At 46.9% G+C, this 25,983-nt stretch overlaps 1 protein-coding gene across 5 annotated transcripts in view; it reads left to right on the top strand.

Annotated features, from left to right (window-relative positions):
• Atp7b (ATPase, Cu++ transporting, beta polypeptide) overlaps positions 1-25,983 on the top strand; it is a 67,292-nt gene that overhangs the window by 19,077 nt on the left and 22,232 nt on the right. For 4 of the 5 annotated variants that reach the window (XR_378777.4, XM_017312538.2, XM_006509007.4 and 1 more), the window contains exons 1-6: positions 1,085-1,776; positions 12,262-13,468; positions 18,444-18,701; positions 20,074-20,237; positions 22,788-22,949; positions 25,044-25,120. Coding sequence is in view for 4 of the 5 variants with exons in the window: in XM_017312538.2 (XP_017168027.1) it covers positions 1,546-1,776; positions 12,262-13,468; positions 18,444-18,701; positions 20,074-20,237; positions 22,788-22,949; positions 25,044-25,120 (2,099 nt within the window). In the remaining variant the exon portion in view is untranslated. Of the gene's footprint in view, positions 1-1,084; positions 1,777-12,261; positions 13,469-18,443; positions 18,702-20,073; positions 20,238-22,787; positions 22,950-25,043; positions 25,121-25,983 lie in introns of those variants that run through there. The other variant, NM_007511.2, reaches the window with a different exon arrangement.

Below are 25,983 nucleotides of genomic sequence, written 5' to 3'. Positions count from 1 at the left end.
GTAGATGGGTTGGTTGTTAGGTGGGTAGTTGTTGGGTGGGTAGGTGGATTGATTGGTTGGTGAGTGGGCAGTTGTTGGGTAGGTAGGTAGATGGGTTGTTTGTTGGGTGGGCAGTTGTTGGGTGGGTAGGTGGATTGGTTGGTTGTTGGGTGGGCAGTTGTTGGGTGAGTGGGTGAATGGGCTAGTTGTTAGGTGGGCAGGTTGTTGGGTGGGTAGGTGGGTGGATGGGTTGGTTGGCAGGTGGGTAGGTGGGTGGATGAGATGGTTGTTGGGGTTGTACTCCTGGAGCTGCAACCTGGGGCAGAACATGCTATGCTAAGCAGCTTCTCCTGAGCTCTACCGCTGAGCTACCACTAGCCCAAGAAGAGATCTCTTTTCCAGAGTTCTTGACACCATTTTCAGGTAGGGAAAGGGTGTCATTGTGTGGACACAAAAGGGCATGGGTTCTGCGACCTGAAAGTGATGTATTCAGCTGCAAGGATTGATGCAGACAAGTTCTAGCGACCTGAAAGTGATGTATTCAGCTGCAAGGATTGATGCAGACAAGTTCTAGCGACCTGAAAGTGATGTATTCAGCTGCAAGGATTGATGCAGACAAGAGCAGAGTAGCTGCTTTACGTACTGGTTCAGTTCAGTCTGTATCGTATACCCTCCACACACCAACCATGGCTGTTGCCAGGATTATTGTCTGTCTGAGTGGTTCCTCCCATGGGACATGAAGTCATGCCCTATGGGTCAGGTGGGGGGATGGGAAAGGAGACTGCCCTGTCGTCTTACAGAGGGCAACTGCCTGGATTTCCACACTGTGCGTGTCTCTGTCTGTTAATCCTCAGGTGGAACAGCAGGTAGCCTGAGAAGCCTGAATTATGGATTAGTTCTCACCAGTTGTGCCAGTATAAAGGACGAATGAGCCCTGTTGCCATGAGTTTGTGCAGTCAGTTCTCACTGAAGTCAAAGGGAAACAAAGCTGCAGGAGACATGGTTTGCATGGGAATGCAAACCCTGCCTGGGGGATACTTCTCTCGCCCAGCAGGCTGCCCTCTGCCAGGGCTGGAGCCCAGGAAGAGGCCACTGAAGTTATTCCAGGAAAACCCTCGCCGCTTGCCACTACAAGGAATTGGCTAGCCCAGGGCTTTTGTCCCTAGCCAGGTTTCTAGGAGTACAGGTGGCCAAAAGGAAGCTGTGCCTGGCTTTGGGAGACGATTAGGCGCCTGGGGCCCCAGGATGCACTGCTTGCGGTGTGTGTGGATTTTGTGCTGAGGCGCACAGCAGCCCACACCTGTGCCTGTAAGCGGCGGCCAGTTGGATTGGGTGGAGATAAACAAAGCAAATAGGCCCACAGCGGCTGCGGTATGCAGTGTGTGCAAGTTCCTGAGCTGGCCGCAGACTGAAGACTGCCGCTCCCTGCCTGCAGTTTCCCCCCTCTGGCTGGGAAGGGTGCCTGTCCCTGCTAATGAGCAAGACCTTTTGAAAGCATTTCCCTCCGTACCAGAAGTGTGGTGAAGCTGGACTGTGGGAAGGGAAGGAGTGACGGTGGACCCGACTATGGAGAAAGCTCAGGGCAAGATGCACCAGAACCTGGAACACTCTTTCCTGGCCAGTCTGAGTAGCCCCCAGGTGACGCTGCTGTCTGTGCAGAAGAGGTGCACCTTCAGGAGGAGCTCGGGGCTTGGGAGCTGGGCCCGATCGGCGTCTTCGGAGGAGAAAGGTCCTCCCCAGCCAGAGGAAGAATTGTCACCGGGAGTTTTAGCTAGAACCCTGGAAAGGAGGTCCCAGGTCAGTGCAGTAGAACACAAACTGAGAGGCCCTGGGGACTGGGGTTAAGTTTGCACCTAGAGGTAGCTCCAGCTCTTCTAGGGGGAGAGGGGTGGAGGAGAGAGATTGGCGTCTGTTGAAGGACCACTGTACTTTGGTACTGACGACTGGAACAGTTTTATTTGAAGATTCTTTATTTTGCTCTCATCTCACAATGCTCTGAGGTGCTTCTTTATTGACCAGAGATAAGGCTTAGTTAGCAGCATTCAGACGAACCTCCAGGATTCCTCCCATTATTTTCAATTGCTATTTATTTATTCATTTTTGATGAATTTGTAGACAATCCCAAGAGACTCTTTCCCAGTTTCTCCTTGGGCAGGGACGTGTGAAATCTAGGGCAGCTTGCCGTGAGCACCTTTGTCTTTGTAATATTCTCTGACTCTGCCTTATGAGGGCTTTGTGTGGGACCTCTCTTCTGCATCTGAGCCAGGGATCTGGGTGTGCCTGTGTACCTTAGAGTTAGGGGATTTTTCTAGGCTGTTCCAGATGACAGCATGGAGCCTGGTCTCTGCCCCGACCCTGCCTTGAGCCCACTGAGCGTTGCTAAAGGGTATCCTGAGACAGCATGGAGTGGCAACTAGAGAGGGTACCACTGTCTCAGAATTTTTATTTTGTAAATTTAGCTGGCTGATATTGAAAATAACACATGCACACACAAGGACACACTGAAAGAGACACCGAAACAGAGACAAGAGAAAGTTTGCTAACTCTATTTATTAATTAATTTTACTCACTTGGGCAGGGGAGATGGCTTAATGCGTAAGGAACTTGCTGCGCAGGCGTAAGGGCCTAAGCTCGCGTCCTCAGCACTCTTGTAAAACTGGACATCGATAGCCACTGTAACCCCAGCACTCAGGGTGAAGAAAGACACTTCCTGAGGGTTCTCCGGGCAGCTTGATGAAAGGCAGGCTCCAGGCTCAGGTCTCAAATAAGGACAAGAGCAATAGAGACCCTTGAAGTTCAGTGACCTCTTCATGCACATGCATAGGGAAGCATGTACACACAAAACACCACACACACACACACACACGTCACAAACGCACACACACAAGCCACACACACACACACACACACACACGTCACAAACGCACACACACAAGCCACATACACACACAAACATAACATTTATTTTTTAAATTAAAATTTTTAAGTTTCAAAATATATAATTAAAAACATTAGAACACTTAAAGATAAACCTCAAACCGTATGTGCTAATGCATAGGCGTATATTCCTGTATGCTTGAGTGGCTCAACATAGAGACATCAGTTCTCCCACATTGGGACCATTAAGAGAGTAACACCTGTCTGTCTGGATACCTGGGATAATTTGGATGAGATCCGTTTTTTCCTTCCCCGCTCCCCCCAAAGCAGAGCCGTACCCCTGGCCCTGTGTGAGATGCTTTGAGTGTGGCAATCATTTTCATCTTCCTGCCTGTTGAATCTGATGTCCAGAGAATTCTGAGGTGAGGCTGGACCAAGTAGCGCATCTGTCGCTTTCCCAGAGTGGCTGTTGCTCTGGGCTACAACAATGACACCTGCTTCAAACAACAGAGAACAAATGGGAGCTTCTGTCAGAAGCCAGCAGGCGTTCCTTCTCAACTGATGGAGGATCTGCAGGAAAAAGTCCCCAGATGTTCTGAAGGATGGTGCCCTGAGGCGCAATGGGATGAAGCAGAGGCGCCTACAGGCCTTTCCCCAGCACTTTCAACCCCAGCCTGCTAACTCGAGGATTCTTTTTCAGAGCTTGCAGTGTAAGCTGTGTTGATTTTTAATATAAACCCGAGCAGGAGAGTTCCTTTTTACTCTCTCTGCAAACACAGTGCTAAAGAATGGAGCTGAGAACATGCACACACCACTTGTCCACACCGAAAGCGATCCAAACACCCCATGTGACTGTTGACAGATTGTTCTCGCTGCGGTGTGGCTCTGTGGTAGAGTGTTCACACAGGAGGGCCAAGGTTCACTCAGTTCTGCAACAGAGAGGCAAAGGAGACTCTTGATGGTTGTTTCGTAACTGTCCTTTGAAAAGCTTTGTCTCGTAAGTGCCTGTTGCAGAAAGCCTGCCTGTCTAGAACAGGCTGAGCACTGAGTATTGTCTGCCACTGATCAATTTCCTCTAACACTTCCACAAATCCTTTGCCAGGAATATGTAGAATCAGCTGGACAGAGATCGAGAGCTCTGGCGCCGAGGCCTGACTTTGGGATATCACAGGCAGAGCTAGAACCAGCTCATGGAGGGTGGGTAGTAGAGGAAAAAAAAATCTATAGAATTTTCTTCTAGAACATTAGATGGTTGAAGGGCTGTGTCTTGCCACAAGGAGGCAGTTTTCTATTTTCTGTGATGCTAGATGCAAGCAAATGCTCTTCAGTCGATTCTTAGTTTTTCTTCTACCCTTGATTTCTTTTCCTTTGAATCGGTGTTAATCATTGCCGACCCCCGGTCAAGCCATCATCCCAGGCCTCTGTTGCCTTCATACCGTTTTAACTTTTAAATCAATTAGTGTTCAGAATGGTAACTCATATGCAATTGTGTAGTAAAAATGACTTCTTTATTCCTGGGCAGTCTGGTCCCTCAGCTGCCCATCCTCTTCACACCACATTGGTTCCTTAGGCTTTTCCCTAAGGATAACCCGCCTGCCTAACGGTCTCTTGCCTCGCGTGGTTTTATTCAAGCCCTGTGTTTATTCCCTCCCAGCCCAACTGTTGGGCATTGTTACTGACACCGACCGCCAGGGATTTAACAGTGCTTACACGCTGAGACTTGTTCTCAGGGAATGATTGCCACCGTGACACCGGAATCCGCTACCTAACCATAAGGAAAAGCTATGTGGCAAACTGGACCAGTCTGCCAACTCCAGCTGACCTTCCAGCTGGCAGCGAGGCCCAGGTTAGCAGGCATGTGAAGAGTGAGCTGTTATTCTCCAGCCCCAGTGAGGTTCAGGTCACCACACATGATGGCAGGGATGGGCTGTTCCCACTGACTCTCATCCAGGGTGAGAAACTGAGCTGTCAGTACAAGCCATTAAGTTGTGTAGCAATAGAACACCTAAACAGGAGACACTACGTATCCTGTACCTTGTTCTTTGCACCGAACAATATATTTCAGTCTACTTCAGTATGTGCAGTGCTGCCTAATTCATGCTCAGAGCTGTGTAGTATTCCACTTTGTGGCTATGTAATAACTAGCCTACCAGACTCTTATTGTTTCTGCTTTTGTAAAATCAATGTCATCGTTACTCTAGAAACTTCATTTCACACTGCACATTTCTTGGATGAATTCTCAGGAGCTGAGTTGCTGAGTCAAACCTTTGTGAATTTGTTATTTTAATAGGTACTGCTAGATTGTCCTCCAGAGAGCTTCCATTCCCTTGAAGGAGATCAGAGAAGGACCTATTCTTTTCTTTCATTTATACTTTATGTGCGTGGGTGTTTTGACTGCCTGTATATCTTGTGCAGCCATGTACATGGCACACAGTACCTACATATTTCAGTAGAGGGCACTGGGTCCTCAGGAACTGGAGTTGGGATGGTTGTGAACTGCCAGCCTTGTGGATACTGAGAATCGAACCCTGGTCTCCTGAAAGAGCAGCCAGTGCTCTCAACTGTCGAACCATCTCTCCAGCCCCTCATGCTTTTCCTTTGAGGTCAGGTCACGTTGTGTTGTCCAGGCTGGAATGGAACTTGTGACCCTCCCACTTGAGTTTCCCAGTCCCTGCCATGACAGGTTAACACCACTGCTATTGGCCTAGCATCTCCTTTTTGATAATTTATGTTTCCTTTTTCTGGGACAAACCACCTTCTTTTTCCTGTTGAATTGTCGGCATTTGTCTTCTTCGAGGGAACATTACGGATCACTGACCCAGGTTTTGGTATGTGCTGTGTGAAGCAGGGTATTTATTTATTTATTTATTTATTTACATAGCGATTGATTGATTACTTTTTATTTTACCCTTTTCTCCTCAGCACACCTCCACAGCTTTGCTCACAGGCACGCACTCCACTTGCACTTTCTGCTTCTGGGCCCTGGGAGTGAGTCTTTGCAGCCACGTACCCAAAGGTGATGGAGTGCTGATAACAATTACAGAAAAATCAGACTTTTAAGACCTATGGAGTTAAGACGCTGCCTGTTCCGTCCGGGATTTGCAACTCAGCAGAAGTTTAAGATGGAAGGGCTGCTGATTTCTTTGGGGTTCAGTAACAGTGAGGGCAGGTGGGGCGGGGCTGGGGGAGGGTTCTCACTGTTCTACAGGGAGACAGGAAATTGCACCATGCTCTCCTCCCCTCCAGAAAGCATCCACACTCTCCACATCCATTGGATACTGTTAGGGTGACAACGGATAGGTTCAAGATGACAGGATGTCAGAGCAGAAGGGAGCCTTCACAACCCTAATCAGTGTGTGTGTGTGTGTGTGTGTGTGTGTGTGTGTGTGTGTATCAGAATAATGTCTTTATAGGAGTTGCTTCTCTTCTTCCACCAAGTGAGTCTTGGGGACTCGGCTCCTCTTTACCTTTACCTGCTGAGCTATCTTGCCGACTTGAGCCCAGTAATTTCACAAATGTTGTCTTCAGTTTTCTTATTTTGTATTCATGCTTTTACACCTTGAGATGGCTTGGCTCTCCATTTTCTCCATTCAGGGTGGGGTGATATAGACAATACTGAGTGGTGGGCTACCTTGTCTGTCCTCAGTGGGAGAGGATGCACCTAGTCCTGCAGTGACTTGATGTGCCAGGTGGGGGGATACCCTGGGGAGCCTCCCCCTTCTCAGCGGAGAAATGGAGGAGGAATGGGTGGGGGAGCTGTATGATGCGGGGGTGGTGGTGATGATATTATAATATAAAGTGAATGAATTAGTGAAAAAAAAGAGAAAATCTTTAGTGGATTTTTAAAATTATTTTTTGAAATTAAAGTATATCATTTTCCCCTTCTCATTCTCTCCTCCAGCTGCTCTTACACTCTAATTGTGCTCTCATTCTCTGTCTCTGTCTCTGTCTCTGTCTCTGTCTCTCTCTCTCTCTCTCTCAAATTTGTGGCCTCTTTGTTATTATTACATACGTATATACATAAATGTATAAATATAACCTGCTCAACTCATTTAGTATTGCTTGTGTGTATATGATCTCAAGGCTGACCAATTGGTATATTGGATAAGTATTTAGGGGCCTTATTCCTAGGGAAGGCTTTCTCCCATTCTCAGCATTTCTTAGTTGCCTGTCCTTCCTCCCTCCCTCCCTCCCTCCCTCCCTCCCTCCCTCCCTCCCTCCCTCCCTCCCTCCCTTCCTCCTCCCTCCCTCCCTCCCTCCCTCCCTCCCTCCCTCCGTCCCTCCCTCCCTTCCTTCCTTCTTTCCTTCCTTCCTTCTTTCCTTTTATTAGGGTGGGCCCTGGGAGATCCCTTTTCATGTTAGCATGTCCCTTGCTGGTGGTGTTCTCTAAGGGGTATCTTGGCATGCTGGTCATTGTTGTAGGAACCAGAGCTAGATAGGCTATTGGTTGCTCTCCTCTTTTAGCAGCTGCATAGAACTTTCTGGTACCTTGAAGCTAGTCCTCAGGGAGGAGATGTTCAGGTCAGATGCAGCTCTGATGCGCCAAGTTCTGTGTCTGAAGTACATGGTGTCTTTAGCAGGAGAGACCTTGCTTCCCCCTCTAGCAGGCAACCAAGGGCAGAAGCAGAAGCCTGTATTGTTTTGGGAGTCTCTTGGACTCTCCTGACCAACAATTCAAAAACAGAATTCCTCACGCCTAGTACTGGAGTTTTTGTTGAACAATCTATGATTCTTGGCGGGGGAGCAAGGTCAAGGTGTCTTAACTTTCTTTTAAATTATTAATGTATACATATACATGTATTATACATAACTTGAGATACATAATAATGATCCATCATCCTTTGTGTGATTTGACCCTCCCCCTTCCTCTCCACCTGTGTTGACCCCTACCCTTTGCCCCATCAAAGCCCCCCTTATTTTTCCCATTTCTCCCTTCATATTATTTATCTTGCTATTTCCCTCTCTAGGTCTCTCTTCCACCCTAGTCCCTTCTTACTTTCCTGGATTCTGTAATTACAGAATATATGCTCTCATCTGGAGATCTGGAGCTAGGAGACCCCGATGGGAGAGAACATGTGATGTCTGTCTGTCTGTCTGGGCCCAGGTTACCTTGCTCACTATGTCTCTTCTAGCTCCATCCATATACGTGCAAAGCTCATGACCTCATTTTTCTTTTCAGCCGAATAGGATCTCATTGTGTTTATGTACCACGTGTTAATCAGACTGCTGCAGAGCACTGGAGTTAGTTCCACTCCTCAGCTACTGGGAATAAAGAAGCAGGGAACATGACTGAGCTTGTGTCTGCAGAGTAAGATGCTCAGTCCCTTGGGCATATGCCAACGGGTGCTATACCTAGGTCACAGGGTAGATGTAGTTTTAGCTCTTGGGAGTTTTCCACACTGACTTTGAAAGCGGCTGTACCAATTTCCTTTTTTTGTTTGTTTGTTTGTTTGTTTGTTTTTTCGAGGCAGGGTTTCTCTGTATAGCCCTGGCTGTCCTGGAATTCACTTTGTAATTCACTTTGTAGACCAGGCTGGCCTCGAACTCAGAAATCCGCCTGCCTCTGCCTCCTGAGTGCTGGGATTAAAGGTGTGCGCCACCACGCCCGGCACCAATTTCCAATCCCACTTTTTTTTTTTTTTTGAGTCCTTTATGTATGTAGTCAGGATATTAATCCTTTGTCAGATGTATAACTGGCAGAGTGTCTGTCACTTTGTGGGCTTCTCCTTCACCCCACTGATTGTTTCCTTGGCTGTGCAGGTCAGTTTTTAAGCTTATTTCCTGGGCAAATGGAGTCCTATCGGAAAGTCCTTCACTACACCGTAGGATAGAGAGTGTGTTTCTTCTGGCAATTTCAGGTTTTACATCAAGGGCTCTGATCCATCTGGAGTTAGTTTTTATTCAAGATGATAAAAATACATGTCTAGAATCATTCTTCTTCATAATGAGATGCAGCTGGAGATGCAGTTTTGCCGTCACCATTTGATGAAGAGGCTTTCTTTCCTCCAGTTTATGCTTTGGGTATCTTTGTCACATAATAAGTGGCTGAAGTTCTGTGTACTCATCTTTGGGTCCTTGATCTTGTTTCAGTGGCCTACGTGTTTAGTTTTGTGCCAGTACCATATTGTCTTTATTAACTATGTCCCTATATTTATAATCTGGAGTTGTAATCCCTCTGACATTGCTCTTTTCTTCAGAATTGTTTTGGCCATGGGTTCTTTTTGGTTCCTTGTAAATTTTAGGATAGTGTTTTCTACTTCTGCATTGAACACAATGGGAATTTTGTATGGGGGTTGCATCATTTCATAGTGTTATTCTAATCCATGAGCATTCAATGTCTTTCCACTTTCTAGTATTTTCTTCTGTCTTCCATAAGATTTAAAGTTTTTATTGAATATTATTTTCCTTCTTTGTTAAGTTTACTTCAAGAGAGTTTATTATCATCGAGGCTACTGCAAATGGAAGTGTGTCTAAGATCTCTTTCTTAGTGTGTCAGTTGTTGGTGGACAGAAAGGCTACTGATTTTCACAAGTTGATTTTGTTTTGTATTTGTTTTGCCATTTTGCTGAAAGTTTTTTTTTTATCTTTTCTAGAAGTTTTTTGTGGTATTTTGGAGATTTCTTGTGTATGTTGTATCATCTGCACATAAGGATAGTTTGGCTTATTCTCTTCCTATAGCATCTCTTTAATTTTCTTCTCATATCTTATTGCCCCTGCTAGGGCTTCGTGGACGACACTGAAAAGGATTTGAACAGTGGACAGCCCTGCCTTAGGAATTTTAGCTTTTCTCCTGGGCAAATGGAGTTCTGAGTTCCAAGCAGGGAGCCCTTGGGGTTCTGTTGCTTCGGCTGTAGTGATTATGACTTTGAGTTGCCCGTCCCACTTTTTGTGGTGGAGTTTATGTCATGTGTGGAGCACTGAAGTGTACCCATTGTCCAACCTCAAGATAAGGCTTAAGGTTAAGTAGGGGCTGTGAAGTAAGAGTATTTGGCCCATGTTTGTCCAAAGGGTTTGTCTGAGGCGTTGGAGGAGAGGAAGGTGGAGCAGGGGAGGTAAGTGTTGCAAGGTGGGAGCTGACAATCCTGGGGTTACCAGGGGCCTACCCTCTGAACATTCAAAGGTGCTTGGGTTTGTGGAATTTACATGTCTTTATAGGAACCAGTGGGAGGAATTTGTTCCAGTCTAAATGCAAGTTTATGGATAGTTTAGTTAGGGAATCTTTTAACTATAGTCCATGTGTTTCACTTTGCCAGAGGATTGGGGGTGGTATGAAATGTATAGGTTTTCTTTGTTGTTAAAGAATGTGGCTAGACATTTGGAGATTAAATTTGTCTATTGTAGAGAACAGGGAAGGCCAAAATCTGTGCACAAAATCATCACACCTGTGACGAAGGCTCTTGTCACCATAGTGGCCTGTCTTGTGGGTGGCGGGGAAAGCTTCAGCCCATCCTGTGAATGTAGGACAAGAAGATAATCTGTACCTTCTAGATGGGAGCATTTGAGTTAAATCTGTCTGCCAGCCAGAAGCCGGGAGAGACCAGCCTGCCTGACGGGTTGGGAAAGGAGAGTTGGGGTTAGTGGTTTGGCAGGCTTTGCAAACAGAGGAGACCTATTCTAACAGTTGTCTGTCCTGTGGGCACAGGTAATCCCATGTTCACGGATCTCAGTGAGGGCCAGAGGTCCTGGGTAGAAGATATTATATAGTGCTGAAAGGGTTTTTTGTTTGAGAGCCTTGGGTAAGATTAACAGTTGATTTTGACACTACCGAGACCCATCCCAGTAGTCACCTTGTGAACTAATTTTGCTTTGCTCTGCGGTAGTAGCAGGGGAGCAGTGTTAGTTTTCGGAAGGGTGAGTGTGTGGGGGCTTATGGAGCATTTGTGTCAGGAAAACTGTTAGTTGTAGAAGACACTGGGGATTTGGCTGTTGTCTCCTCCAGTGAATGACAGTGGCTAGTTGGGTTTCCAGGCTTCTTGTAAGAATGTGACAGTTTGGTTTTTTCATAGTGTCTTCCATGTTCTTTCCCCATGCTTTAAGTTCATCAACTTTGATTCTGTGGTTGGTTGGGACTTTTATCTTCAAATCCTGATATTCTATCTTCATCTTGACCCATTCTGCTTGTAGGGCTCCCCCCCACCCCCGCCCCGAGTTTTCTGGTTAGGATATTGTGTTTTAAAATTCCATCTTTGTGGTAATTTGAATGAGTATGGCCCCCATAGGTTCATATATTTGCATATTTGGTCTGGAGTTGGAGGGATTGTTTGGGAAGGATTAGGGGGGTGTGGCTTTGTTGGAAGAAGTGTGTTACTGGGGGTGGGCTTTAAATTTTTTTGATGAAGTTTATGGTTGCTCTTTTAAGTTTTGTGTCTTGGACTTCATCTATGTAATTCTCACTGGAAAACTTTCTGTAGGACTGATAGATTTGGGTGCGGCTGGAATAGTGTATTTTTCGTATTTGTATTTTCGTCATGAGACGTGGGCATGTGGACATCTTTTGTTAGTTCTGTGTTTGATGTGAACATAGCATGCTGGGACAGAGCACAGAAGTTTTGGGCCGGATTCAGCTTGAAGTCTAAATATAGTGTGGGTGGGATGAAGTCAGGTGGACACGGGCTGGGGTGGTACACTGTATATATGTTCTGGTCTAAGCCTGGAGATTAGAGAGAGGGTGGTCTGGTCTGACCAGACTAGGGGGGAGCACTAGATTTGGACCTGAGCTATATCCTGGGGTTGAGGAAGGTATGTGGAAGAGAGGAGATGGTAAACTCACCAGAGTGGATTCCAGTGTGAGATATGTGATGTCAGACTGGGCCTGCAATGGCTCAGGAAGGATGAAATCATACAGTAGGAGAAGGGTCTGGGCTGCTGCACAGGGTATGTACCATGACCAGAACCTGGCCATAGTGACTGCACAACAGTGCCAACCAGTGCTGGGGCACTGGATGTGGCACCCAGGCCAAATGTAGGGGCTGGAGTTAGTGCCTGTAGGGGAGGGTTTGGTAGACTCTCCCTGCTGCCCCCTGGTGCGAGATGTGCAGTACCGGCCTTCGTGGTATGAAAACATTGTCTCTTCTGTTGAGTGGCTGTTTCAAGCTTTGTTTTCTGTTCCCACAACTTGTCAGGTATTTGATCAGCTATATTGGGCTTGGGATTCAGTCTTTGGACAATTAGCTGTTGATGTTTAAATGGGGTTTCAGGAGTGGATACAGCTCAGCTCAAGTTAAGTAAGATTTCTAAGCCCAGGGACAGACCTTCTGTAGAGTTATAGGGTTCTCATAGTCCATCTTCAGGAGCCTGGGGGGCAGTGCTCATGACTTTTCCTCAGCCCGAAGGTGCTCATGGGATTGGCAGGGCAAGTGTAAAATTGCTACGGAAGGATAAAATTGTTAATTCCTTTTCTTTCAGATCTTATCTAAACTTGCTTTGCCCGGCCGGCCCTGGGAGCAATCAATGAAGCAGAGCTTCGCCTTCGACAATGTTGGCTACGAAGGGGGTCTGGACAGCACCAGCTCGTCCCCAGCAGCCACTGATGTGGTTAACATCCTGGGCATGACTTGTCATTCTTGCGTCAAGTCCATTGAGGACAGGATCTCCAGTCTGAAAGGCATTGTGAACATCAAGGTGTCCCTGGAACAAGGCAGCGCCACTGTCAGATATGTGCCGTCTGTCATGAACCTGCAGCAGATTTGCCTTCAGATTGAGGATATGGGCTTTGAGGCCAGCGCTGCAGAGGGAAAGGCCGCCTCCTGGCCTTCCAGGTCCTCCCCAGCCCAGGAGGCGGTGGTCAAGCTCCGGGTAGAGGGCATGACCTGTCAGTCCTGTGTCAGCTCTATCGAGGGCAAGATCCGGAAACTGCAAGGGGTTGTGAGAATCAAAGTCTCCCTAAGCAACCAAGAGGCAGTCATTACCTATCAGCCTTACCTCATTCAACCCGAAGACCTCAGGGACCACATCTGTGACATGGGATTTGAAGCTGCCATCAAGAACAGAACAGCTCCCTTAAGGCTGGGACCAATTGATGTCAACAAGTTAGAAAGCACTAACCTAAAGAAAGAGACGGTCTCTCCTGTCCAGATTTCCAATCATTTTGAGACCCTGGGGCACCAGGGGAGCTACCTGGCCACCCTCCCACTAAGAATAGACGGCATGCACTGTAAATCATGTGTTTTGAATATTGAAGGAAATATAGGCCAACTCCCGGGGGTTCAAAATATTCACGTGTCCTTGGAGAACAAAACCGCCCAAATACAGTATGACCCTTCTTGTGTCACCCCCATGTTCCTGCAGACAGCCATCGAGGCACTACCACCTGGGCACTTTAAAGTGTCTCTTCCCGATGGAGTAGAGGAGAATGAGCCCCAAAGTGGCTCCTCCCAGAGACACCAGGAGCAGGGCCCGGGCAGGACTGCGGTGCTCACCATCAGCGGCATTACCTGTGCCTCATCTGTTCAGCCTATCGAAGACATGCTGTCCCAGAGGAAAGGTGTGCAGCAAACATCCATCTCTTTGGCAGAAGGGACTGGAGCAGTTCTTTACGACCCCTCCATAGTCAGCTTGGACGAACTCCGAACGGCTGTAGAAGACATGGGATTTGAGGTGTCTGTGAATTCTGGTATGTCATTGTTATATGTTTGAAATATGTCGGGGTCATCTCTTGATGTCTCATGACAGGATTTGCGTAGTTGGATAGCTGGGCTCTGCCTCCCGTGTTGAACGTCATAGCAAAGCTTGGTAACCTCTGCTCATGTGTTAGCAGGATAGAGAAAATGGAATTTCCTCTTCTATGGCCGGCAGCACTCAAATGGTAGACTCCTCTGATTTGGGTTTCTTTTCTAGAGAGAATTCAGGGTCCGCATTCTAAAAACGAGCATTGTAGGACTACTAAACCAAAGGACCAGTTGTTACTTTCCTCTGAAGATTTCTCTACTACACAAAACAGAATAGCATTTTGGTCTGATGAGGCACAATGGCGCATGCCCATATCCAGCACTTAAGAGGCTCAGCGACCACCAAAACAAACAAACAACTCAAACAAACACACAGACAGTTGATGCAGGAGGATCCATGGTCAAGGCCAGTCTGGGCTTTGTAACATGACCCTGTCTCAAGGACATTGTGGCACATTGCATGCCCGTAATTTCATACCTTACGGGGAGGATGGAGACAGGAGGATTAGAGACATGACCTTCCTCAACTGCATGGCAAGTTCAAGTCTAGTCTGGGCTACATTCATCCCCATCCCAAACAAACAAACAAACAAACAAACAAACACAAAGCCTCAAAACTCAGAACCTCAACTAAAACTAAATTTCTGTCTGTTCAAGGCAGAAATTAAGAGGAGGATTTTTACAGTGACTCTTCCTGCTTTCTTTGATGGCTCCCATATAGAGCCTTTATGGAAGGGTGGTTGTGACAGGGTTCACAAAGAAGGGGTTCCAGTTTGAGGTGGCCCGTTATCAAGTCAAGTTTCTGGAGTAGCAGCCACCCTTGCTCTACCCAGCACCGTGGCACCAGATGGTGTCTCTGCATACTGTGTGGTCAGGGCCTGTGCTCGTTGTGGGGCTGCTGTATGAGAAAGACCATCTGGGGGCTTGTGACGGGCAGTGGAGGATCTCGGTCTGTGTGAGTCCAGGCTATGTTGTTTCCAGGGTGTATGGTGGGGACTGGGAGATAAGGAAGGAAGGCCCTGAGAGTGTCGGAAGTGCCCTGGGCTGTGAAGTCCATGCTTTCCGGGAGGCATGTGGAGTGACCTGAGCAGAACCAGAGTCTGGTTCTTGACCCAGAAGAGCAGGAAGTCAGAGGTCAGAGCCCCCAGGCTTGGGGTCAGGATGAGGACCGTGTGTGATGGGCAATGGCCCAGGATGAGCTAGCTCTTCCCTGATGCTGAAGGGCAGTGTGGAGCTGGGGATGGAGATACGAGGGAAGGAGCTCAGGGTGAGGAGTGGGATGAACTGCGTGGGGATGGAGAACACAAGCAGCATTTCCCAGAGGGCAACTAACTCAGCAGGACATGCAAGCAAAGGTGAGCAGCATCTATGGGGTTAGCTGGGGAGCGGCCATCGGCCCTCTGCACATAAGGAAGGTAGGGGCCCAACCTTCGTCAGGAGGCTGTGGAGACTTAGCAGAGCAGGGGCATAGAGGTAGCATGTACCAGAGAGGCCCAAGGTGAGGAGGGGAGGGATCTCTCTCTCTCTCTCTCTCTCTCTCTCTCTCTCTCTCTCTCCAGGCTCTTGTTGCCTAGGCTAGTGTCAAACACTTTGGGCTTAAATGATCCCGACCACAGTCTACTGAATAGGGGACTATAGGCTGGCAGGCCTATTTGCTGAGGGGACAGTTGTGTGAGTGGTGATGTTTTAAAACACACTGGCTCCCAGATCTGTAAATTGGGCCAGAACATCATAGCCACAGAACCTGGAGCCTGCTGCTGCTCTTTGAGTGTCTGTGTTGGTACCTGGAGCTGTTTACAGGGTACTCAGGCAAAGCCCCAGCAGTACCCCGGGCTTCTGGACTTGTTTCCCATACTCCACGTTCTCTGACCACTGAGCTGAGCTGTGTCCTTGAAGAGACTGCTCTATTGGGATACTTCATGGACTCCCCTCTGTATACAACCACCCCACCCACCCCAGCAGGTGCAGCATGTGACATGTGGTGGCCACACGCTCTGTACCAGGCATTGTTTTGCTTTCTCACCCACCTTCTCCACACCCTGGAAAGAATGTGCTGTATGTGTGTGTGTTTAAACAAAGTCGATAAAGAGAATGGCAGAACAGTAAATCTCTCACTTCAAAGAAGTATTGAAGGGGCTCAATACAAACTGTTTGGTGTAAGGCTCACTCTTTCAGCAGGTACAGTCAGGTTATTGGCAGCCAAGGAGAAATGACCACGCAACCACATATTAAAAGTAATTGAACTTGACTCAGTAAACACAGAGAGAAAAGAACTAATTCACATTAGGTAGAACTATGAGGATTATACTCACTAAGGCCATTGGCGTATGGGATCTAGCGAATAAAAATATAAACACCGGGCTGAATTTCAGATAATTCCTGAGCGTTTTCTTTTATGTAAATTTATGAGAACTGAAGATATACTTGCAGTAAAGTAGACTGACATTGTCCTGAAGTTGAATTTTAACTGGACATCCTCTATGGGCAGTTTTCATTTAGGTTAAACTGCCTGTGAGCTTATGACCGTACTGTTTACATGTTAAAGAGCTGCTACTTCTTACGATCAGTGGAGGCTATTCACCAAGTGGCGGAAAACAGGCAGCACACGCCAACAGACATGTGAGATTCATTCAGGAAAAAAAAAAAATCAAAAAGCCACAGTCTGTTGTCAGTATGGTGGCCAATAGTCATCTGCCTCCTGCCCTTGTGGTTTAGAGTAAATGGCAGTCTATCATCAAGCTATGCTGTTTCCATTTCTACATACGCTTAAGGCTATGGGATAGAGTGATTAATATGTTTCTATATTAGTCTGGATGGTATTTATCTAAGCCACTGTTCTATTGCTATGAAGAGACACCATGACCAAGGCAACTCTTACAACAAAAGAGTGCGTTTAATTCGGGGCTTGCTTACAACGTCAGGGGCTTAGTCCATTATGGTCATGGAGGGGAGCGTGGTGGCAGGGAGTCAGGCATGGTGCTGGAGAAGTAGCTGAGAGCTATATTCTGATCCACAGGCTGAGAGATCCACTGGGCCTGGCATGGGCTTTTGAAACCTTAAAGCCCATTTTCAGTGACACACCTCCATCAGCAAGGCCTCCCCTCCACATCCTTCCTGGACAGTTTACCGACCAAGGACTAAGCTGGCAAATATCTGAGCCTATGGGCACCAATCTCATTCAGAGCGCCATAGATTGGCTAGTTTGTTCTGTGTGTATGTGTATAGGGTAGACAAAAATACAGTCTTCAAGGTGGGACCTGTGAATGTATATAATCTTAAATACCAAAACAGACACACATGTAATGAAACCCACATGTAATTTAGTGGATCTTAGGTTGGAAGATACTGAATAATTCAAGTGGACCCTGCCATGTCCCATCAGTCTTTCCTGGCTGAAATAGATTGATGTGACAAAAAGACATTTGGGATTGCTAATTTTGAATATGGGGAAGCTGGAACTAAATAAGATTCTCCAATTGAGCCTCTTGGAGGACACAGTACTGCAGGTGCCTTGATAATAGTATTGTGTAGCTGACTAGAGTTCTCTAACACTTTGTGACCTTTGAGCCTCTGAGTTTATGGAAATTTGTTCTAGTAACAGCAAGAAGCTAATTTAACAGTGTTTTAGAAGCAGAGAAGTACTAACCCTTCAGATTTGTGTATCTTATTCTAAGTAAGTTGTACCTTCAAGACAAAAAACAAACAAACAAACAAACAAAACAAAATAACCAAAAGCAAAATATACCCACAATGATAGAAAAGGCCAATCGATGTTACGAAGCCGAGAGGCAGGTCTACGCAAATGTGGATTCCACATTCATGTCACTGGGACACTGGGGGAGAAAATGCTAGTCTTGTCAGGTTATGGAAGAAGATCAAAGATGGAAAGAAATTAACTTTGACTCTTACCTTATATGCTACATAAAAATAAAGTTTATTATAAGCCTGACTATGGGAATTTATTGAAGCTTTTGCAAGGATCAGCAAGATAGCTTAGTAGGTACAGTGCTTGCTGTGCAAGTGTGAGAACAGGGCTTCGGGTACCCAGTACTGACATAATATCTGGGTGGGATTGGTGCCCCACTTGTAATCTCAACACTCGGAGAGTTGAAACAGCGGCTGCCCAGAGCACACTGGCTAGCTAGACAACCGAATCAGCAGACTCTGCGTTTAGTGAGAGATACTGCTTCAGTAAATCAAGAGATCAAAGAAGACACCTGATTTCAATCCTGGTCTTTATATGCACCCACAAGCACTGCCTACATACATATGTAAATAAGTGATACCAACCTGCATCCTCCTCATGTACTTATAACCATGTATATCCCCCACATGTGATGTCAACCTGTGTCCTCTACATGTATGTATATCCATGTGCTCCCACACTCACATGTGTGCCCACACACATACTCATGTGTGCATACACGAGTGCCTGTGTGCACAACATACACCATACACACACACACACACACACACACACACACACACACACGCTCGTGTGCACGAGAGAGAGAGAGAGAGAGAGAGAGAGAGAGAGAGAGAGAATATCACATGTATACAAAGAAACCCAGTACTATGAGAGGAAAATTCCATGAATACTTTTGCCAAGTTGAGGAAGAATTTATTAAAAGAATTAAGCATGTAAAAAGACTGACTGTATTAGCATAAGAACTGTGTTTAGCAAAAGACATCAGAAGGATGACAGTAGAGAATGCAGGTTTGGAGGAGACATTTGCAGTGCTTGTCACCTGATAAAAAGGTCCTATCTGAAAGGTACTGGAGGGAGAGGACTATTGGAAATGCCAGTCCCCATGTCACCTCTCTAGGAGCCTCAGTTTGAACATCATTACGATCAAAACTCCTGTTGTAACAGGCAGAATTCTTTTTTATCCTCTAATTATTTCTCAAATTCTATTTTAGAAACCTTCACTATTAACCCTGTCAGAAACTTCAAATCTGGGAATTCTGTGCCACAAACCATGGGTGATATAGCAGGGTCTGTGCAAAAAATGGCTCCCGACACTAGAGGGCTCCCCACACACCAAGGTCCTGGCCACTCTTCAGAGACCCCATCATCCCCGGGAGCAACAGCATCACAGAAGTGCTTCGTACAGATCAAAGGCATGACCTGTGCGTCCTGTGTGTCTAACATAGAAAGGAGTCTCCAGAGACATGCTGGTAAGAGGACTGCAGCGGTGTTGAACTTGGAAATACTTTGTATCAACTTTCGGTTGACAGCAAGCCCATTACACGATAATGTAGATGTTTGTCTAATGTCTCCCCTGTATGATTGGCATTCTTTCCCTTAAGCATTTATTTTGTTACAAAGTAGCTTTCTGAGCACATTAGCCATGCACACCTGGTCTGAAGGTCAAGGTGTATTCTATGGAAAGATTTCTCAGTTACCTTTTCCCAGTCTCTCACCCTCATCCGGTCAATCCCTCTATAGAAAATGAAACACCAGCCTGTGCTTAGAATTTCGAGTTTCAGACACTCTGTCCTGTTGACTCCAAAAGCTAATGCATTCTTGGTTTGCTGGCTTTACCCTCCTGATGATGCCTACAGTATTGCTTCTTAAACTGGAAAGTGCAACAAAATCTTGTCCTTGTTTCTGTTTGGAAATACTTTGATGGGTGATCCCACAGACATCCCTGAAGCAGAGCTGACCTAGTGGCTGCCTGAGACTTTGTGCACCGATTCCTGACCCTGCATCAGGCTTAACTCAGGCTCTCCCCCTTTTCCAGCCTTCTGTTCACACTTTAAAAGTACTGAAGCCCTTGCTTAGGTCATCATCATAAACGGAGATGTGCTGAAGGAGGACCTTTGTCAAGCCTGGCTGCAGATGTAATTTTGTGACTTTAACCTCTTGCTTCTGTCTTCCATGGCATATTTTTCTAAATCACATCATGCCTTTCATTTATTTGAATGTGACTCTTTCTTCTCCTTAAACTGACACAATAGTAGTGTTAGCCAGAGGAGCTACAGGTTTTTCACTTTTGGAAATCCTTAAAAACTTGAAAAGAATAAATAAAACCATTTTTGAAAAAGTTATTTTTCCCTTGTATGTCAGAAAGGGAAAGGAAAGGACACCTTTTTGTGACAGTGGTTGTGTTCTCTGCAGCCACACCCCTTGTGTGATGCGCATGCAGCAACGGACCTTCTAAAGGCTTGGCATCCCCAGGGGCTGGACGGGCATTCGGAATCTCAGACCCACTAAATCAGAGTCTGACTTAACACGGTCCTCAGATGGCTCCTATGCCCATTAATGGCTGAGAAGGGTCGTTCAGGAACAATAGCCCTCGAACCGGACTCTAAGTTAGATTCACCCGAGAAGCCTTTTAAAAATGACACTTGACATTTACCCTGGGAGACCCTGAGCTGCCTGGTATGTGTGAGGAGCCACCAGAGTTGTTCACAGTTCCCCAAGAGATGCTCACACCCAGCCCATTTTGAGAGTATTGTTTTAGAGGATTTCTTGGTTAAATCATGAGGACAATATATCAGCCCAGTTGCCATGCCCAGAGTCACAGCTGTGACCCGATGGTTCCAGGTATTCTCTCAGTGTTGGTCGCCTTGATGTCGGGAAAGGCAGAGGTCAAGTATGATCCGGAGATCATCCAGTCGCCCAGGATAGCTCAGCTCATCCAGGACCTGGGCTTCGAAGCGTCAGTCATGGAGGACAACACAGTCTCTGAAGGTGACATCGAACTGATTGTAAGTGCAGTGGCTATCCACTAAAGCAGCAGCTGTCAATCCATGGGTCGTGACCTATTTTGGGGGAAGGTGTTCAAGGACCCTTTCATCGAGGTCTCCTGAGACCGTCAGAAAACACATTTACATCACAATTCATAACAGTAGCAAAATTACAGTTATGAAGTGGCCATAAAATAATTGTATGGTTGGGGGTCATCACATGAGAATTGTACTAAAGGGTCTCAGCACTAGGCAGGCTGAGAACCACTGCTCTAGAGAAGACAGTCTGTGGAAGGTGGAGGGTGCTATGACACCCTACCACAGTGCTAGCCTTGTACATGTTGGTTGCTGCCAGTATGCTTTGTCTTGTTTGACCTGTTCTGTTTGTGAGTGAGAGGAGGCCTTCCTAGTGCGGAGAGAAGCCACAGATGGTAAGCATGGCTTTGGTAAGCATGGTAGACTGGGAGGCTCACTGTGGTATAGTCCTTCAAGTCTGAAGCTCAACCACCTGCAGGCATCTCTAGACACAACAACCAAGTCCGTGGAGGAACAGGCTCCATTCAGTGACATGTCTAGGTCTGGAGTCCATAGAGCTAGAAGACACAAAGACCCCAGATTCCACCCTGTTTCTGCTGAAACGAGACAACATCAAAGTCAAGAGGACTTTTAGGCACACCAGTGACTAAAAGCTGAGTGACCAGGAGTCCTAAAACTCCCGAGGGACTGGAGGTGAATTCCTAAGAGAGTGGTTGTTCCCACGGTGTTTTCTGTCTATCTACTATTACAGTTGTACATCAACACGTTACTGAAAACAGTAGTCAACTCTGGCATTTGCTGTGTCCTCTGTTCAGATCGTGTTTGTAGAAAATGCTTTTTGTAAACAAAGGGAGACATAAGAACCCCACAGCCCTGCCAAAATTGAGTAATATTGTTTTCCTGAGGTAAGTGGGGCCTTTGCTTCCTGTGTGTTTAGTCTCTGCCATTAATGGAAAGTCAATGTTTGAAGAAAATGTGGAGGACGTGAGGCACATCGAGCTCCTGATAAGCTATATTCTCTGAAGAACCTACCCTTTGTTCTAGTTCCAGGGGCTGCGTGCCGAAGGTCAGAGCTAGTACTTCCTGTCTACAGCAGGTATCACAAGGTGGGGAGGAACTCTGTTGCCGTCCTCTAGACCCATACACAGTAGATACCTTGGCCCACTGAGACACTGTACAGAAAACCTAAATCAAGAGACAATGGGGAGATGACTCTGGAAATAATATTGTACTTACTATGCAATCCTGAGGACCAGAGTTCAGATCCCCAACGAAGAGCCAGACGGGCCTGCAGAGCTGTAATGGCAACTCTAAGGAAACAGAGACAGTCCCCGTGGCTAGTCAGGAGAGCTGAGTTGGTAAGCTTTGGAGGCAGGGACATACCAACAAAGTGGATTGCATATCAACAGTGACATCACCCTATGTCTTCAATGGGCACACGGACACCGTGTGCATGTGTGTGCTCATACACATACAGAAAATCAGTAAATATGGCCTGGGGGAGGCTCAGTGGGTAAGGGTGCTTACCATCACGCCCGACACTGGTGTTTGATCCCCAAACGAGAGAACTGACTCCCACAACTTGTCTCTCACCTCTACATGTAGGCTTTGGAAAGTGCATTCCTATATTCATAAACACACACAAGTCAATAAATAAATAGAATATCAGAAAAAGCGAGAAATCATCAATGTACTATATTATGGTTTTCTATGTACTATGTTATGGTGCCCCCCCCCCCCCCCACACACACACCCCGCTTCACTTCCTCCAAACAGGGTCTTACTGTGGTGTTTTTGTTTGCTTGCTTTTTAAAACAAGGTCTCATTATTTAGTCCTGGCTGGCCTGGAATTTACTCTGGAGACCAGGCCGGCTTCAAACTCACAAGATTTGCCTGCTTCTGCCTCCCCAGTATTGGGATTAGAGGCTTGTACCGCTGCACCCAGTTGAACATTTTATGTGAACTGTATTTATTTGCTTGCACAGGCTAGGCACGTGATTCTACCCCAACCTAGAACCTGTGCACTTCATTTGTACTCTAGGCTCTCTGATGCGCCTCATCTGTATCCAGCAGTGACATGTGATGTCACACTTAAAACCCTCCCACTGTATCAGTCATTTCCTGAATCCTGTCCTCTTGACAATGTGGCACTGCCATGATCTCCATTGGAGCCAGCAGGGCACTGGAGCAGACCAGATCCCAGTGACACTTGGAACTGTAGACTGTTAAGAGTTCCAAAGATTTTGCAAAGGTGTACTTGCACACATTTGACATGCGACAGTTGCTGCAGTGTCACTGGTGAGAGAATACAATGTGAAGTGCTTTCCAAAAGCCCATTCTTAGCCAAAAGCCAAACCTCTGTCTGCAGCCACTGGCTAAATGGTTGTTATTGCCTACCCTGCAGTTGGGGGACAGCCACTGAGCCACTGGGATTGGCATCTGTGGATGGGGAAGTAGCTGCCTGCCACTTAAGTTCCCAGGGTTCACTGGAAAGGCTCGTCTCAGTCTTGGGGTTTTTGTCCTCCTGTCTTGCAGATCACAGGGATGACCTGTGCTTCCTGTGTCCACAACATAGAGTCCAAGCTCACAAGGACAAATGGCATCACTTACGCCTCTGTGGCCCTTGCCACCAGCAAAGCCCATGTGAAGTTCGATCCTGAAATTGTTGGTCCCCGTGACATCATCAAGATCATTGAGGTAGCCAATTCCTGAAAGCTCTGTGTCCACTTTTACAAAGCAGTGAGATATAATCACCGAAGAAAGTAGTTAAACCTGATTCAGAAGTCCTCTGTAAGCCGTGGACTTTTTCCAAGGGTCGTAAGGTCAGCTGCTTAATTAACTAAAGACGGTTAATGAGCAGCAGATTGTCTGAGCAGAACAACAGTGAATGGACCAGAAAGAGATGAGGCAGGGCTGGCAAGGGGGCTCAGCACTCGAAGGTGCTTTCTGTGGAAGCCTGACAACTCCTTTGATTCCCTGGAACCCATGGTAGGCAAGATCTGATTCCCAAAAGCCACCATTCTCCGACTTACACACACACACACACACACACACACACACACACACACTCCTTTTTAAAAGAAAAAGCTGAGAGGAAAAAGACATCATTTTTAGTTTTATATATATCCTGAAAATCGTCAGTCTTGATGAGATACCTGCTGTGGAGAGTTGAGTTGCTCAGTCGCCACTTAAAAAAGTTATTTCTACCTGTGCCGGGTGTGTGCAGACTCAGGATGCTGGCACGAGACAGCAATTCTACGCTTCCCTCCCTGCTATGTTTGTAGGAGAATTTGGTCATCTTGCTTTAGGAAACCAGAGGGTTTCATGACTGCCCTTTCTTTCGCTGCCCCCTCTATTTGACACTGTAGCAGACCTTACAAGAGCGAGCATCCAAGGTGATTGGAAAGATTTCAGACAGTCCCAGACTAAGTGAGATCAGGGTGTAGCCGCCAGTGGTAAGGGTTAATTAAACCAAGTAAAACTGCTTATGAAATGAAACATTGTATCAGGCTTCATGCCATCAGTACGTCTCATCCTTGATTTTCTCTTCTGTGGGCATGTGTTTATAGTCCTGCGTGGCCCAGCAGAGCTTTCCGATAAGGAAATGACAGGCCGTTGCTGTTTTTAGGTAGGCTGGCTAGCTTCACAGCTGCCTCATTCGATGAGGATAGAGCCTCAGGGAAGTGAAGTTCTTGCTCACTGATATTCAGCTCACCAGAGGCAAGACGGCACTCCCAACTTGGAGCCCATTCTCCTCCACACTAAACCTTAGAGAATTGTGTCCACATATCACCCATGGGGCCGAGGAGTCACCATGATGCTGGGGACAGGAAGGAGAGTTCTAGGTGGGGGGGGGGGGTCTTCAATCATGTCTCATATGCACTTTGACTTCTAATGTCTTAGCTGCTGCCACCCTGTTTGGCGATTTGGTGCAGCCTCGCAGACCTCTGTCCAAAATGCAGGACTATTGGAATATTGCCTGACTTCCAGGCTTGTGCGACTCTGGAGCATCTTTTCCCGATACGACCAAGCTGGAATTAGTTATGAGAATTTTTGTCTTGTGTTGCCTTTAATGCCCTTCTACCATGACATTTCATTTTGGAGACACTCAGCAGCACCAGCAGCCCGCACCGTCTTTATGTCCTGTGCTGGCAGGACATTCAATCCCTGGCAGCTCCCCTTCCCTTTTACGCACCCGCAAGGAGCAGCAGAGACATAATGCTCAGATGGAGGTGTCGGCGGCAGAGCTTGAGGAGAGCACAGGGTTGAGGAGCAGTTTGTCAGGACACGGAGAAAGCCGCTCTTCACATAGTGAGGCCCCGAATACAGTAGGAAGTTGCTTGGCCTAGAAGCCTAGAGACTCATATTCTGCACCCAGTTCTTTAACACACTGTTTCTCTCACACCTTCCTTTTCCTCATGAGTGGGTGAAGTACCAGACCACGAGGCATCCGGATTTTTTAACTCAAGACTCTTGAAGTCAACCCTGGTCAGCTTAGGGACTCACTGGAGTGAGTGTGACAATAGCAACTGCCTTTCCTTCGGGTAGGAAGAGGGATTTCCATTCAGTGCCATGTCTCCAGGGTGGCACGGTTAGCCACTCGGCACACAGAGTACTGAACCTCTGAGCAGGCTTTGGAAGCCGCTTGCCACAAAGAAGTCACGAGAGGAAAGCCGTAGGTCACCGGAGGAACTTTGAGATTTCAGTCCCCAGTGCTGGAAATGCTTTCTACACGTGCACGTTTTAACCAGAGCCTTCCCCCTCGCTCCCCACCCCTCTTTTCATCACAAGGAAATTGGCTTTCATGCTTCCCTGGCCCAGAGAAACCCCAACGCCCATCACTTGGACCACAAGACGGAAATAAAACAGTAGGTAGAAAACAGAAGGTGAACGGTTGCCCTGGCTAAGTCTCTGTCCCCTTCCCACTGACTCTGTGGCCCATGATGATGCCAGCAGACTCAGCTGTGGCCCCGACGCCCCAGCTTCCTGGGTTGCCTTTAACCTTGGTTCTTCCCTTTTACCCCTGTGAGGGGTACGCTGTCTGTAGAAGTGTCTGGGTCTGCACTGCCCAGCGTGGTGGTGTACTTGAGATGCAGTAGTGTGTGCATTCGAATGAGCGTAGAACCAGAGTAGGCTTTTTTTCTTCTCTTTCCTTTTAAATTTCACTAATTTTTAGCTACTTTAAATAGTCACCAGTCGTCGGTGGTTATTTAAATACTTAGTTAAGTTTCACTAAATCTAACTGCAAGGTTGGCTCTTTATTTCAGTCTATTTATTTAGGCTTTATTTGTGTAAGTTCTAGAAGTAGGATCTGAAGACAGTCTTCAGAGCTAAGTGGAAAGAAAATGGCCAGCGCAGGGAAGGACGTGCAGCTCAGTGACAGGGCCTATGCTTAGCATGCACAAGGTCCCAGAATCCCCAGCACAGAGTGGGGTGGGGGTGGGGCGGCCCAGGATGCAGATAAAGGTTAATAAGTCTCAGATGGTCACTTAGTCTTTGAGCACACTCGAAGGCCACTGTTGTACATAGGGCAGTACCTTAGCCTTGTTGGGGAAGAGTGAGCAACCTGTGGCATCAGTAGCTTAGGCCAATTCTGGAAAGTCTGGAAAGAAGGAGACCTGGGATTTGAAACTCAGTTTAGTGTCTTCAGGGAGTGGTAGAGCCTTCTGGGGCTTCGATGGTGTCCTCGGTTTGGTCCCGTTGGCTTGCCCAGGGGACTGGCAGTCGAGGG

This window comes from Mus musculus, chromosome 8 (genome assembly GCF_000001635.26).
Source record: "Mus musculus strain C57BL/6J chromosome 8, GRCm38.p6 C57BL/6J".
NCBI lineage: Eukaryota > Metazoa > Chordata > Mammalia > Rodentia > Muridae > Mus > Mus musculus.
Note: the sequence above shows the minus strand (reverse complement) of the source record. Positions and strands in the feature narration are given on the sequence as shown.